Below are 13739 nucleotides of genomic sequence, written 5' to 3'. Positions count from 1 at the left end.
TTGAAGTGATTATCCCATGAATCCCATTACTCAATTTTCTACGAATTGATAACAATAATTAGATCCTATCAATAATTAAATCAATCAATAATTTTGAATGCGATTGATGATTATCAATAGTTCCTACAACTCTCAACAACTAAAAACTGTTTATATATTATTCAGGGATCAAGATGGCAGTGGTTTTTTTTTGTTTTTCAAAGCCAAAGCAAAATTATTGTAGGAAGGTTAGAAAATATAAAATGTTATCTATGCAGTGTGTATTTATTAATGATCTAATTTTATGAATAAGCAAATATTAAATAAGGGTTAGAGTTTTCAAATTTTGTAGGTTTTTTATTATGTATTGATATAAGAACGTTTTTTTTTTGTTTCTGAACTCTGAAGTATTTCCAATTGAAATGCCGACACTTATTTCAAGACAATGTGAGTAGACGATGTTATTTAATTAAATTTTAAAATTGATTAATTAATTATAAATTTATACTTGGAGTTTTGATATATATACTGCAAACTCTTTATCTCATCTATCATTTTCAAGTATTAAATTTTAAGTCTTCTAGTATGTTAGAATCTTACAATGAAGGGATCGGTAAAAGTGAGAGCACTGGCACATAATTTTTTATGCATTTTGCGTTTTTAATTCATCTATTCCCTGCGTTTTGTGCTTCTAAAATATTTTCAATTGATACTATTTATGTTATATACTTAATAAAATGATCTAGCTTACCTAATATAATTTTATACTTATCGTTTTAATGTTTACCCAGTGATTTATTTTCTTATACAAGTTACCTTATACTTTCATTGTCTGTGAAAAATTAAAAACCGACAAAATCAATTTAGCAAGTTTAGGTTACAAGTTTAAATGATCCAAGGTTAACTTGATTTTTTTCTTTTTTTAGTTAAAAAGATATGGGCCTTCCAACCTTTACTGAGACATTTTTCTTCCGAGGCTACAGTTGCTGCCACCACCAATGTCAATCGAAAACGGCCAGTTGCCCTGCGTACACCAGCGGATCCTGTAGGTTTACACTATTTTACACAAATGTATTTATTAGCGGTCTTTAAAATATATTTCTTATCATTGTAAAGGGTGGCATGATATGCTTTTTTATATTTTATCTCAAAAAAATTGTATCCATGCACTTCTGAACCTGCAAGTCACTGTGAGGCTAGAATCACACAAGGCGGTTTTTACTCTGGCGGCGGACAAGTTTTCTGAGGAGTCGGCGGCTTGGCACTGTAATTTGATGCATACGTGCACACGCTAATAGTACTGGCGGCAGACGCCCTGTGTTTACATGCAAGCATCTGATCAAGCTGCAGACGAGACATTTGCCGATTCGTCTGAAAAAACGTTTCTTGTGTTTCTAGCCTTACGGCCAGAAGTTTTTTCAGGTGCTAACCTAATCAATCGGGTTTCCTGCCCTGCCGACTCTAAAAACGCTGTTTGAAAAGGTTTGTAGAAACGCTTAATGTTGTCTGGCCCTTACTCGTTCAAAACGTTTTAACAAAGAAATTTGAAGGCACTAAATTCATTGTTTTAAGAAGTCAGTTGAGGATAAGTGAACTGCCACACCATTTCTCTTAAAATTTCAAAACTTGAAAAATTGGCGATGTCCAATAGTTGGAAATTTTCAATAAGTAATAAATGTTTATTCCCTGGTGCTTGGCGCGGTGTAACAACCCATGTACAATGAATAAATTAGGTGTAAAGATTACATATAATCATTACATTATAAAATATTTAATTATTATATCAGTGTAATGCAACTACTATTAAGGGGTTAGTATCCAGTTCCCATTATTCATTCATTCCATTCAATTCCACATTTATGGAAATAGAAACATCTACCCCAAAAAATGTTTATTAGCAAAGAATTACTAACACCTAATACTTCAAATTAGTTTTTTCAACTCTCCAACAAAATTGAAAAAATAATAATTCAATCTGTTTGATTTTTCATAGTAAATGTGTGTAGCTTTACTATAGGCATGACAAAGCTATTTCCAAGGTTTTGAATTTAATTCTATTTTCATTTGCAGCTGACTCACTCGGAAAAGGACATCGGGCACTCGTACATAATTCCTCAGCATGTCCTGTCCAGCTTCTTTGCCTTGGGTGGCATTCCGAAGACGTTCGCCTCCAACATCCAAACATTTAACGAGGCGGCCATCATGATTCGGCCGCACACCATCGAACTGCTTAACTACCTCAGAAACGCAAACTATTCCCATCCACCCATCAGATATGTGCTCTGTATCCTTCAAATGCTTCTTTTATCCATCCCTTGGAATTTTAAATATTATTATTATTTTTATTCATTTATTTCTACAGGTCTACCTGGTTGTTTTTAGAGAATTGCCAGTTCCCTTTATTATTTTGTTTTGAAGACACGGCTGGTTTCCCAACAATAATAATTCATTTGGATACTTGATAATTGACCGAAACCGGCCGTGTATTCAAAACAATAAAGGTTACTATAGTCTGTGCAAACCTTAGTTTGTAACATAGCTCTTATGTACATTGCTGCTCTATTTCAGAGAAACCAGAGAGCCTATGAGCTAACTGTGTGAGAGAGAGGACGAAAAAGAGAGCGTAGACATTCTTGATTGAATCAGCATAAACCGGCAATAGTGGGCTCCTATTGTTATATTTGAAATAAAATTGGCCTTAAAGCCCCGTGCTGCAAACTAAGGTATGCACAGACTATGATAATTATCTAAAAAATAATTATATATCAAAGTGATGAATACCATAAATAATTATAACTGAAGAAAAGAAAATCTATTGATCATTCAGTTTTTATTCATGTGAAAAGTTTCCTTAATGTTGAATGTCAGACGGCAAACCGGGCTGCGGTAAAACAATGACCTGCACTCACATCCTACACTACGCTCATCTGTCCGGATTTATTGTCGCACATATACCCTGGGGTAAGTGAACCTTAACTCAACTTCAATAGAGGAGAGCGTCGTTTGTTCCTTCTCAATCATCTTGGATCATACATTTCATTTCTCATTTCAACCATTTTGATATTAATTTCGAATAATTAATTATTCCAAGTGGTTACCGTCCATAATCTTGATAGTGTATGACAGTAATTGTTCAAATTACATATTATATCAATGTGCATAACAGTAAATAAAAAATATAAATTTTAGAGTACAGAATGAACACAATTACTTCACTTTACATTATCACACAATATTTGGAAGACCAAAATGTTTGTATTATTAATGTATGGGGTTCAATTCGAATAAACCATTAATAACATTTATAATTTTACTAATGCTATAGGCGTTCTAATATTGATTGTATGGTAAGAGATGTTGTGTTATTTCTCCATAATTGAGAGAATAAGACGTTGATGTTGTCTGAACTTTCTGTCAATAAGTGATATTGACAACACCAACGTCTTATTTTTTCAACTATTATGTTTGTTTTATTTGAGTTATGTATTAAATGTGTCGGCACTAATTGGAATTATACTCATCATTTCAAACTGAAATGTAATTTCTAGGCAGAATCAGAATTTCTATAGAAAGAATCTATATTATGCAACAAAAACTGTCATGTTTCTAGTAATGATGATGGTATGGAAGGGAGGTGGTGAAGTTTTCAGTCTTCAGCCCATGTGCTAAAATTTGGAAGGAAGCAGTACAGCAAGCCAAACTCTTGAGACTAACGTCTGTTTTTACAGCGCCCTAACTGTTGTGATTGAATTTTCAAAATGTTAATTTTTGTTTCAGTTTGGAATTGGTATAGGAGAAGTCGTAACGAGGCTGTTTCGTCTGAAACAAAGCCGGGACTTGTGAATATGCCTATCGAGGGAATGAATTGGCTTAAATACTTTCTGTCGCAGAACGAAGAGAAAATCCTCAAAGCAAATGTAAGTAGGCTATTAACATTACATTTTTATTACAACTATTTTTATTGTTATTATTTGTAGCCAACAAATTTGGTTGGATCTAAATACTTCGTAGATATTTTTACTTTTCTCCCTTGATCCAATTTTGAAATCGATTAAGTAAACTCTAAAGTTTGACTTTTTGTCAAACTTGGAAAGTTAACATATCAAATCAAGGTATAACAATCGTAAATAAAAATAACTATTAATAGAAATACAAATTTCAGTACTTTTTTGAATTATGTTATCACAACATGTTTCGGACATTCATGCCATTTTCAAGTGATTTGAAATAAATAAATTTGTATTTCTATTTATATTACAATTAGCCCTAAACAGAAAAGATACAATAAAAAAAATAACTAATATATTATTGAATCTACTTGGAACAGTTAATAAAACAAACACTCACTATTAGTATATATTAGAATATAATAACTTTCATTTGTTAGAAAATAATATACTTTATTCAACTCAGTACTGGACAAGAAATGCATAAATTTCAGTGTTGATATCCTCAAATATCTTCCCAAATGTTTTCCTCTGACAAATTTTTATTTATTTCTTCAGGGCTACTTGATAGTTTTCTCATAGGATTACTAGTACCATGTATTCTTTCTTTAAAGACACGGCCGGTTTCGGCCGATTGTACTATTACATAGTGTCATACATAGCTACATATCTAATCTAACATTTTTTGCTGTCGGTTGACAGCTTTTTATTGTTGTGAATTGGTGTAGCCGATGAATGCTTGATTGATTCGTACTTGAATGAAAACAACTTGATATTGTTAATACCTCTGATTTATTGAAACCATTTTAGGAATTAGTTTCTGTTACACTATTTTTAATCTCTAGTTAATAGTAAACTTTAAGTACTCTAGATTTTACTTGTCTCAATTATTCAGTGGTTTTGACAATATCAAGTCGTTTTCATTCAATATGGATAACTACCACAACAACACAGAAATTCGATTCATTGTATGAGATTGGTTGAGTTTTTATCAATTTTCGCTTGTACAAACATACTGAGCTTGCACTTTTGCAATAGTTCAAATCCGACTCTTGATCCATTCAATGATAATTTCCGCAAATTCTGTTTGGAAATTTTACAAGCTCTCCAATTTTAACTTTTTTAGAGTTTAATTATCTTGCAGATCATTCATTATCTTCTTTACATTTTTTCTTTCAAACTTTTTCTTTTTAACGTAATTCACGTTTCGCTGTTCTCTTGATACAGTTTTGTTTGATTTTTAATACAAAATACTTGTATTATACTTGTTATGTAAATTAGGTTTGTTTTGGCGTTAAGCTGTGAAACTCTTCGAGTTGCAGTATTTTCATACACTGTATTTTCAATAAATAAACAATTAAATGAAATAAGATATTTTGTTGAGAATGTTTTGATTGGTGTTACAGTTGCGCACTTCGAAAGAGTACGTGTGGAGTTCGAGGGAGACAACGCCAGCCGACACTTCGCTGTTAGACCTGATCCAGCATGGCATCGGGCGCATCAAGTATTCCTGTGACGTGGTTGATGTGCTCATTGACGAGCTCAAGCTCAACTCCACCAATAACAAGTGAGCTTCTTTTTCTCAGTTCCAGTAACTTATCTCTATTTGTCTGCCCCAACGGGCTCAGAGAGTGAGCTTTGTCTATCCGTATCGCTGAGTCTTGTCATAGTGTAATGTTGGCAGTTTGCCAGCTGTGGTTCAATTGTTATTCTGTGGGTTAAGAGGAGCTTTGCAATGAATTCCAGTCGGACCGAAAAAGAATAATATTAGTTCTAATCAGGACGGAAAGATGTGCATTTTAAATATTTTTAGAAAAAAATATTAACCTCGAAAATATACAAATTTAAAGCTAGAATTCATTCAAAATCAATGATAGAATAAGCTCTACTCAAATCACAACCTGGTTCTTGAAAAATTTCAGGTTAAAAGATGTCTGTCAATCAGTTGAATAGAATCTGAAATAGTGGATGGAAAACTAAGGACAAAAGCAAGTCAATTTTAGTACACAGAAAAATTATTTTCTTCCAGTTCACAGAGAGTGATCAGTCAAAAAAAGATAGCATTGATTTGATAGGCAGTAGGCTGTAGGAGAAGGGCAGAATGAGGGTATGTGCACGGAGAGAGAGAGAGAGATTAGATTATATTAGATTTCTTTATTTATGTATGTTACAATATTTATTGGCTTATACACTAATTTACAATAAATGACGGTAATGCTAATTATTCAACGAATTTTACAAAGTATAAAAAATAATTAATCAATGAGAATAAAGATTGAATGCAATTAGAATAACGATAATATAATAATTTGTGATGTAACTTCATAAATCGGCGGTGGTTCAAAAAATAATTGTCGATTCTCTATGAAGGATATTAAATAATATCATTTTTTTATTTATATAATATCCTCTAATTTATATAGGTTTAGAATAATTTAGAGTATATTTTAAAACCCTATTCTAATGGGGTGCTTTCCAATGAATATCTGCGCTTCTTGACAGAAAAAGAATACATTTTTTGAGATAATCAGGATGTGAGTGAATTTCCTAAATAAACATATGAGGTCGAAACAAATGACATTTCCATCCTGTGAACAAATTTCCCCGTGAAATTTATCAGTGAAGTATCTATTCTGTGCATAATACATGGAATGGAATACAGGTACGTTATTTGTTCTATCCTCATTCGTTAATTTAGAAATCACAACAAATTACTTGTATCACAGCAGGACTTACCAAATTGATGTCATTTTTTTGTGAATTTTTCAGATGCAAGATGATGATAGTGGTTGATGGCTTCAACGCGTTTTTTCTGCCGTTCTCCAATTTGAAGAAAGAGGACAGGACTCGTGTCCTGCCAGATCAGGTCACTTTGGCGCAGACTTTCTTCAAAGCCGTACAACCTGATTGGGTTAGTAGTGAAATTATAACAGTAATTGCTTTTTTATTTACAATAATCATCATAATTGCTCACAATAAAGCCTAAATAATGAGCCATATGAATAAAGTTGAGCATTTGCTCATACTTCTAAAATATGGAGCATTTGCTTCATTTTCTATGAATAAACGTGAGCAAAACCTTTTGCACATGCTCATCGAAAAAAAATAGTTTGAGCATTTGCTCAAAAGTAAAAGCTTTTGCTCAAAATTGTATGAATAAACTAGAGCATTTGTTCAACTTTTGAAGCAAATGCTTAAAAAAAGGTGAGTCTAGTCTAGAGCAGCTTATCACCTTTTGCTCATAGTAAAATGGCTCAACTAATTCGTATGAGGAAGAGGAAACTATACCAGATACGATCACAACCAATAGTTGAAAACTATAAAACTCTTTTTAGATTCAACCATGATATATATAACCATTATTCCTACAAAAGAATAAATACAAAAGCTACCTGTTATAAAGATAGCCATCACAAAATAGGAAATAGGCATTTAAGAAGATGAGAGTGTAGACGATTATAAGAAGGCTATTGATATTATAAGAATATGCTGAAGATTATTATAGAGATGACATTTTTTCACGCTATTATTTCAAAATTCTAAACTCAACTAACCTAAAACTCTATTCATAAATAGAAAACAGAGCAGACGACACAAACACAAGCGGTGCACCCTACTTGCATATTTAGCGCTTCCGTGAGCTATAAAAACAAATTAAGGCTACAAAAGTGAATCAGCTGATGAAAACCTTTAAAATACGTGAGCATTTGCTCCAGAGTTCAGGAGCATAAGGTAAGAGTATAAGGTAAAGCTTATTCATATCAAAATGAGCAAATGTTTTTGCTTCTACCTTTTGCTCATGAGCAAAACCTTATGCTCAATGCTTTTGCTCATGAGCATTTGCTCTGGTTTTATTCATATGGGCCAATGTAGTTGAGAATCTATTGTATTTTATATTACTTGAAAATATACATTTTTTTGCTGGTTGCACAAAAGCCGGTTGAATTTTAAACGTGATTAATTCCACGAGAATCGATCAGAGAAGCCGTCTTTTCAAAAACATCTCCGATTGGTCTCGTGACATTAATCACGATTAAAATTTAACCGGCTTCTGTGCAACCGGGCCTTTGACTTTGAAATTAGCAAAATGAAAATTCATTTATTGAATTTGATCTGATTAATATGAGTACGATTGATACTTACTGTTAAGCTTTTGGGAAATCGAAAATATTCATTTGTATAATTAGCAAAGTTTTTTAACTAAATCTGATGACAATTTGAACCGGTACTTGCGGAGTATAGGTGAAGAGAAGTTGAGAACTAGTTGATGTAAATTGCAGTTCTCTGATTGGAATAAGTTCTGATTAATATTTATTGAAGTTATAGCAATTTTTTAATAGTCTCCTAAAAATGGTTCCAAATTGTCTACAAATAACTTGAGAATATCCTCCCTACCTTTGACTTTCTATTTCTTAAGACATAACAGCATGAACAATTTTCCTATGATTTATTGCAGTTTTATAGTTCAGCCTCTAAGCTATTGTTTTATGACTAGGTCACTGGATGTAATTTATTTGTCCACTTCGAGATTCATATAGGAACTAGCCGTCAGGCTCGCTTCGCTCGCCATATCCGTCTAGCCAGGGGGATCCGCCCCCCTGGACACCCGACTGGATCGTCCAAGAATGAGATCAGCGGGCTCGCTTCGCTCGCCTGCATGTAGTAGACCTCAGCGGAACCTCTGTACCGAATTTGAACGTATTATGTCAATTTGATCACGAAAAACACCTGTTACTATATCGGCGTATCTTTGGCGAACAAAATTCTTCCACCTCAGCTAAACCTGTGTTCTGAATTGTTTAAAATATATTTCCATCAATTATTGAAAAAGGTGAGGAAACGCAGAAAAGCTGAGAAAACGCTAATTTTGGCTAATTGGATAAATTGGTATTTAGGAGGTCCTGGATAAATGCATTTCAATCTTCAACTTGGTGCCAACCTAACTAAGTCAACTCAACTTGATGCCAACCTCACAAAATTTTTATTTTCCTTGCCCTATTACCATAGGTAAGGAAAGTATTGCTTTCCAAAAAAAATTAAGGTACCCTAATTTCATGTTTTCTATACGTTTCAAGGTCCCCGGAGTCCAAAAAGTGGTTTTTGGGTATTGGTCTGTATGTGTGTGTTTGTGTATGAGTGTATGTGCGTCTGTGTACACGTTATCTCATCTCCCAATCAACGGAATGACTTGAAATTTGGAACTTAAGGTCATTACGCTATAAGTATCCGACACGAACAATTTCGATCAAATGCGATTTAAGATGGCGGCTAAAATGGAGAAAATGTTGTCAAAAACAGGGTTTTTCGCGATTTCCTCGAAAATGGCTCCAACGATTTTGATTAAGTTTATACCTAAAATAGTCATTGATAAGCTCTATCAACTGCCACAAGTCCCATATCTGTAAAACTTTCAGGAGCTCCACCCCATCTATGCAAAGTTTGATTTTAGATTCCCAATTATCAGGCTTCAGATGCAATTTAAACAAAAAAAATTGAGTGGAAAAGATTGAGCATGAAAATCTCTACAATTAATGTTCAGTAACATTTCCAAACTGTTGGCAACTGTTGATTCTACAGTTAGTTCAGTTAGTATTAAATGATTCACTATGAAGAGATAGCAGACCTCGTATGTCTCCAGCGTTATTGTCCTGTCACCAGCTGGCTCAGATATTTGTTTATAAGTAGACTTGGGATGCGCGTGAACACTAGCGTCAGGTGATCAATTTTCATAACGGCAAGGAAAGTTGTGTGAGTGTGCCATACCAGATTTTTAATTTAGTTACCAAAACAACTGTTTCGAAGAGGTACTCTCTCTCTAGATTATAGTTCTATATTAACATATGGTATGGACATTTCAATTATAATTCTAAGATATTGTAATAAGAAGAATATACATGCTAAAAGACTAACTTTAAACCCTAAAAAACCACCCTTAGAGTTAAAATATCGCCAAAAGATTTCTTAGTGCGCCTCTAAAGGGCCAACTGAACATACCTACCAAATTTGAACATTTTTGGTCCGGTAGATTTTTAGTTCTGCGAGTGAGTGAGTGAGTCAGTCAGTCAGTCAGTCAGTCAGTCAGTGAGTGAGTGCTATTTCGCTTTTATATATATATATAGATAACTAGCCGTCAGGCTCGCTTCGCTCGCCATATCCGTCTAGCCTGGACCCCCGACTGGATCGTCCAAGAATGAGATCAGCAGGCTCGCTTCGCTCGCCTGCATTTTTCATTTGAGCATTTTTATCATATGTTAGGACGATCCAGTCGGGGGTCCAGACTAAACGTCTGGCTAAACGGATATGGCGAGCGAAGCGAGCCTGACGGCTAGTAATATAATATTCCCAGGAATAGCTCTGATTAAAGTAGTAGTGCTCAATCAATTTTTCCGCGATAAATGCATTTCAATCTTCAACTTGGTGCCAACCTAACAAAGTCAACTCAACTTAATGCCAACCTGACAAAATTATTAATTTAGTTACCAGTTAACAACTGTTTCGAAGAGGTACTCTCTTCAGATTATAGTTCTATATTCATATGGTATGGACATTTTTCAATTATAAATTAAGAGAATAAGAAGAACATACATGCTAAAAGACGAACTTTAAACCCTTAAAAGCCACCCTTAGAGTTGAAATATTGCAAAAAGATTTCTTAGTGCGCCTCTAAAGGGCCAACTGAACATACCTACTAAATTTGAACGTTTTTGGTCCGGTAGATTTTTAGTTCTGCGAGTGAGTGAGTGAGTGAGTGAGTCAGTCAGTCAGTCAGTCAGTGAGTGAGTGCCATTTCGCTTTTATATATATAGATAAGTAGGAAATGAAATGTATAGCAGACACTTTAGTTGTTATGTACTGTATTGTATTTTAAGTATGTTAGTTTATCTTATTTTTTTACTGCAGTGATGAAGTATCACAAAATGCTATTGTATGATATCTTATATTTCCCAACTCACTTTATAAACTTCTGTTTATTTTTGGTTCACAACTTTCTTTTTCGCACAAATAATAAATTCTTTCAGCTTATTTTAATAACTGAATGTTTATTTTTGGTGAGTTTGTTACTTTAATTAATAAAATTTTAAACACATGTTAAGATCATGTGGGGGATGGTAACTTTCAAAATGAAATATTTCCTACACTATTATTCAGCATTGTTACGTATTATTTACAATGTAATTTTTTTCTCTTTTCAATAATTAAAAATTTGCTTAAAAATGTATTATTTTAAATAAGTAGATATCTATTGTTTGTTTTTAATCATAGTATTTATATATTTTTTGTATTGTTACAATATGTAATTGAGTGTAAGAGAGGGTCGACTGCGCCCTAACTTTGCTCTATAGGAAAATAAAGGCAGTCATTCTATTCCATTCTATTCACTTCAAAAATCTCGAATGTCATTTGAAGCTTTTACTTGTGACTGAATCATTTACAGGCCTACCAATATTTCCGAATCTAAAATAAAATATATATTTATATTAAAAAAATATCCATTTATATTTATATAAAATATATATTCATATTTCCGAATTCAAAATTTTCTTTTTTCAAGCGAAATCCTCTCAAATGAATAATACCATGTTAGACGGAGCCTTACTTTGGATAATTGCTTCAACCTAATTTCGAATCTAATGGTTTGAGCTATTGTCAGGCTTCCTTTTTTGATATTTTAGTGTTTAATACAATAATAATAATTATTTATAATTTTCTTTTCTTTATTTGCAGTGTAATGGAGCCGTAGTGCTAACCGTAGATCAGTTCAACACCAGAGAAGAACATCCTCTAGAAACTCCGTTGTATTTGCTAAAGAAAAGAGTGAGTAGACTGCAATCTCATTATATTTAGTTTTTAGAACTTTAAGTTGTTTGTAGAATAAATCGTATTGATAATAAAGTTATGATATTGTGATAGATATTCGCAATTTATAGTGACTTGATTTTCACGGTAGTATGTCACGTTCACTATGTCAAACATAAAAATAGTAGCACATTTTTTTAGAAACTGTATTCTTTGTTTGAAATGAATATTTTTTTTATGAAACTTTCATGCTAAACTACATCTGGAATGGAGCTTTTTGTGATTTTCATCAGTAGAATAGTGATTTTCAAAGCAAGAATGAGAATAAACTTCTATCCTCTCTCGCTTAATCTTGTCTAAGTCAAATGACTCACTCGGTGATGTAGAAGCAAAAGTAGGCTCAGCAATATTTTTCATTTACAGCATTAATTGAATATGTGATAATAACTTCTATCGACATGTGCATGAGAATCATTCATTCATTCATCACCATGCTTCCCTTTACCCACGCTCATTCTGAGGATGGACCTACATTGGAGACTAGTTCATCCGCCGGTCCGCATACGATCTGCGAGAGCTATGGATTTTTTCTCTTTTGACTCCGATCAATAAATTAGTGGTTTTTACTAAACGTCACGGCACGACAACCCAAACATCCAATAGGAGGGCTTTCTGTCCTGTCGTGCCGTGCTTTTTGAAATCAGCCAACCCCTATCATCTATCATTGCAAACGGACGGACGGTCCATCAGCAAAAACAGATTCTTTCGATTTCCGTTTACAATATTACTCGTTGAAGATGAATGAATTTTATCGTTTTTATAACTATTGCAGGGCCTAGAAGTGATCGACCCCTTTATCCCGATCGAGGTACCCAATTTGTCGAAGTTGGAGTTCAACAACCTGCTCGATTACTACGAGGATCGACTCTGGATCCAGAGACCGGGCGCCCGGGATGAGCTCGAGTTTCTCAGTGTCAGAAACCCCTACCAACTGTTCCAGCTGTGTGCGCCTCTTTAATCAATGCATTTCAACAGTTAATTGTATCTACTTATAGTGTATTAATGTGTGTTATTAAAAATGACTGTTTAGAAATGGATTTTTTCATTTGAAGAGCTCCGGTGTTGATAGGATAAGATATTTATTCAAAATTGATAGCATATTTTGCACAATTCACAGTTGAATACATGTTAAAAATATTTGAGTAAATTTTTAATGTAACATTTTTTCAATTGAAACCGTTTTTTACAAAATACTGTTTCAAAAACTACTTAAATTTGACTTGTCAAATCTGACTGTTCACCATACAGAAACTTTGTAGACATTTTTATCCTCTACAATCTTGATATTTCACATGCATTATGGTTGCGGCGAAAATTAAAAGAAAATCAGAATGGATATTTAGGTAGATGACTTTCTCATAATTTCGCATGAATTCTTAATTTAATGTTGAGATTCAGCTGAACAATGGTTGGAGACAATAATTGTCTTTTCTATAAAATTGAAGTTCACTCAAAATGCTCAATCGGTTTCAGAACTTAATTATTTCTTTCTTTTTCTTTATCCGGCGCTACAGCCCTAGGTGAGCTCTGGCCTCCTTCACAACACACCTCCATTCTTCCCTGTTCATGGCTCTTTCCTTACATCCTCTTACCCCCATCTTTCTCAGGTCATCCATCACTTGGTCCACCCACCTGTTCCTTGGCCTACCTTTCTTTCTTCTGCTGTGCAACTTGCTATTAAAAACTATTTTCGGCATTCTAGCCTCACTCATCCTCATCACATGCCCCAACCACCTTATTCTTTGGGCTTTAATGAAGCGTACTATATTTTCTCCTTTTATTAATGCATCTATTTCCTCATTTTTTCTTATTCGCCATTGCTGCTCATTAACCTGAACGGGACCGTAAATTCTTCTTAGTATTTAGTATTCTACTTAATTATTTAGTCCAGTCAAATAGTCGTTTTTCAGTAAACAGCCCCGAAAGAATTTTTCTTGACGGTTCTATATGTATTAT

The 13739-nt window shown here is 33.6% G+C and overlaps 1 protein-coding gene across 1 annotated transcript; it reads left to right on the top strand.

Annotated features, from left to right (window-relative positions):
* The first annotated feature begins 114 nt into the window (after positions 1 to 114).
* LOC111064257 (28S ribosomal protein S29, mitochondrial) lies at positions 115 to 12816 on the top strand. Its single transcript, XM_039420949.1, has 9 exons — positions 115 to 426; positions 906 to 1024; positions 2050 to 2263; positions 2848 to 2940; positions 3757 to 3896; positions 5333 to 5493; positions 6696 to 6837; positions 11652 to 11741; positions 12556 to 12816. Exons 1-9 carry the CDS (start codon positions 402 to 404, stop codon positions 12739 to 12741), a joined length of 1170 nt encoding a protein of 389 aa, XP_039276883.1. The 5' UTR covers positions 115 to 401; the 3' UTR covers positions 12742 to 12816.
* Positions 12817 to 13739: the final 923 nt, after the last annotated feature.

This window comes from Nilaparvata lugens, chromosome 2 (assembly GCF_014356525.2).
Source record: "Nilaparvata lugens isolate BPH chromosome 2, ASM1435652v1, whole genome shotgun sequence".
Taxonomy (NCBI): domain Eukaryota; kingdom Metazoa; phylum Arthropoda; class Insecta; order Hemiptera; family Delphacidae; genus Nilaparvata; species Nilaparvata lugens.
This window is presented reverse-complemented; position numbering and strand designations above follow the sequence as displayed.

Coding starts and splice junctions, on each gene's coding strand:
- LOC111064257 (XM_039420949.1), top strand. CDS start 402: ATGCCGACACTTATTTCAAGACAAT. Junction 2,264..2,847: donor ACCCATCAGATATGTGCTCT/GTATCCTTCAAA, acceptor GTTGAATGTCAG/ACGGCAAACCGGGCTGCGGT. Junction 11,742..12,555: donor TGTATTTGCTAAAGAAAAGA/GTGAGTAGACTG, acceptor TAACTATTGCAG/GGCCTAGAAGTGATCGACCC.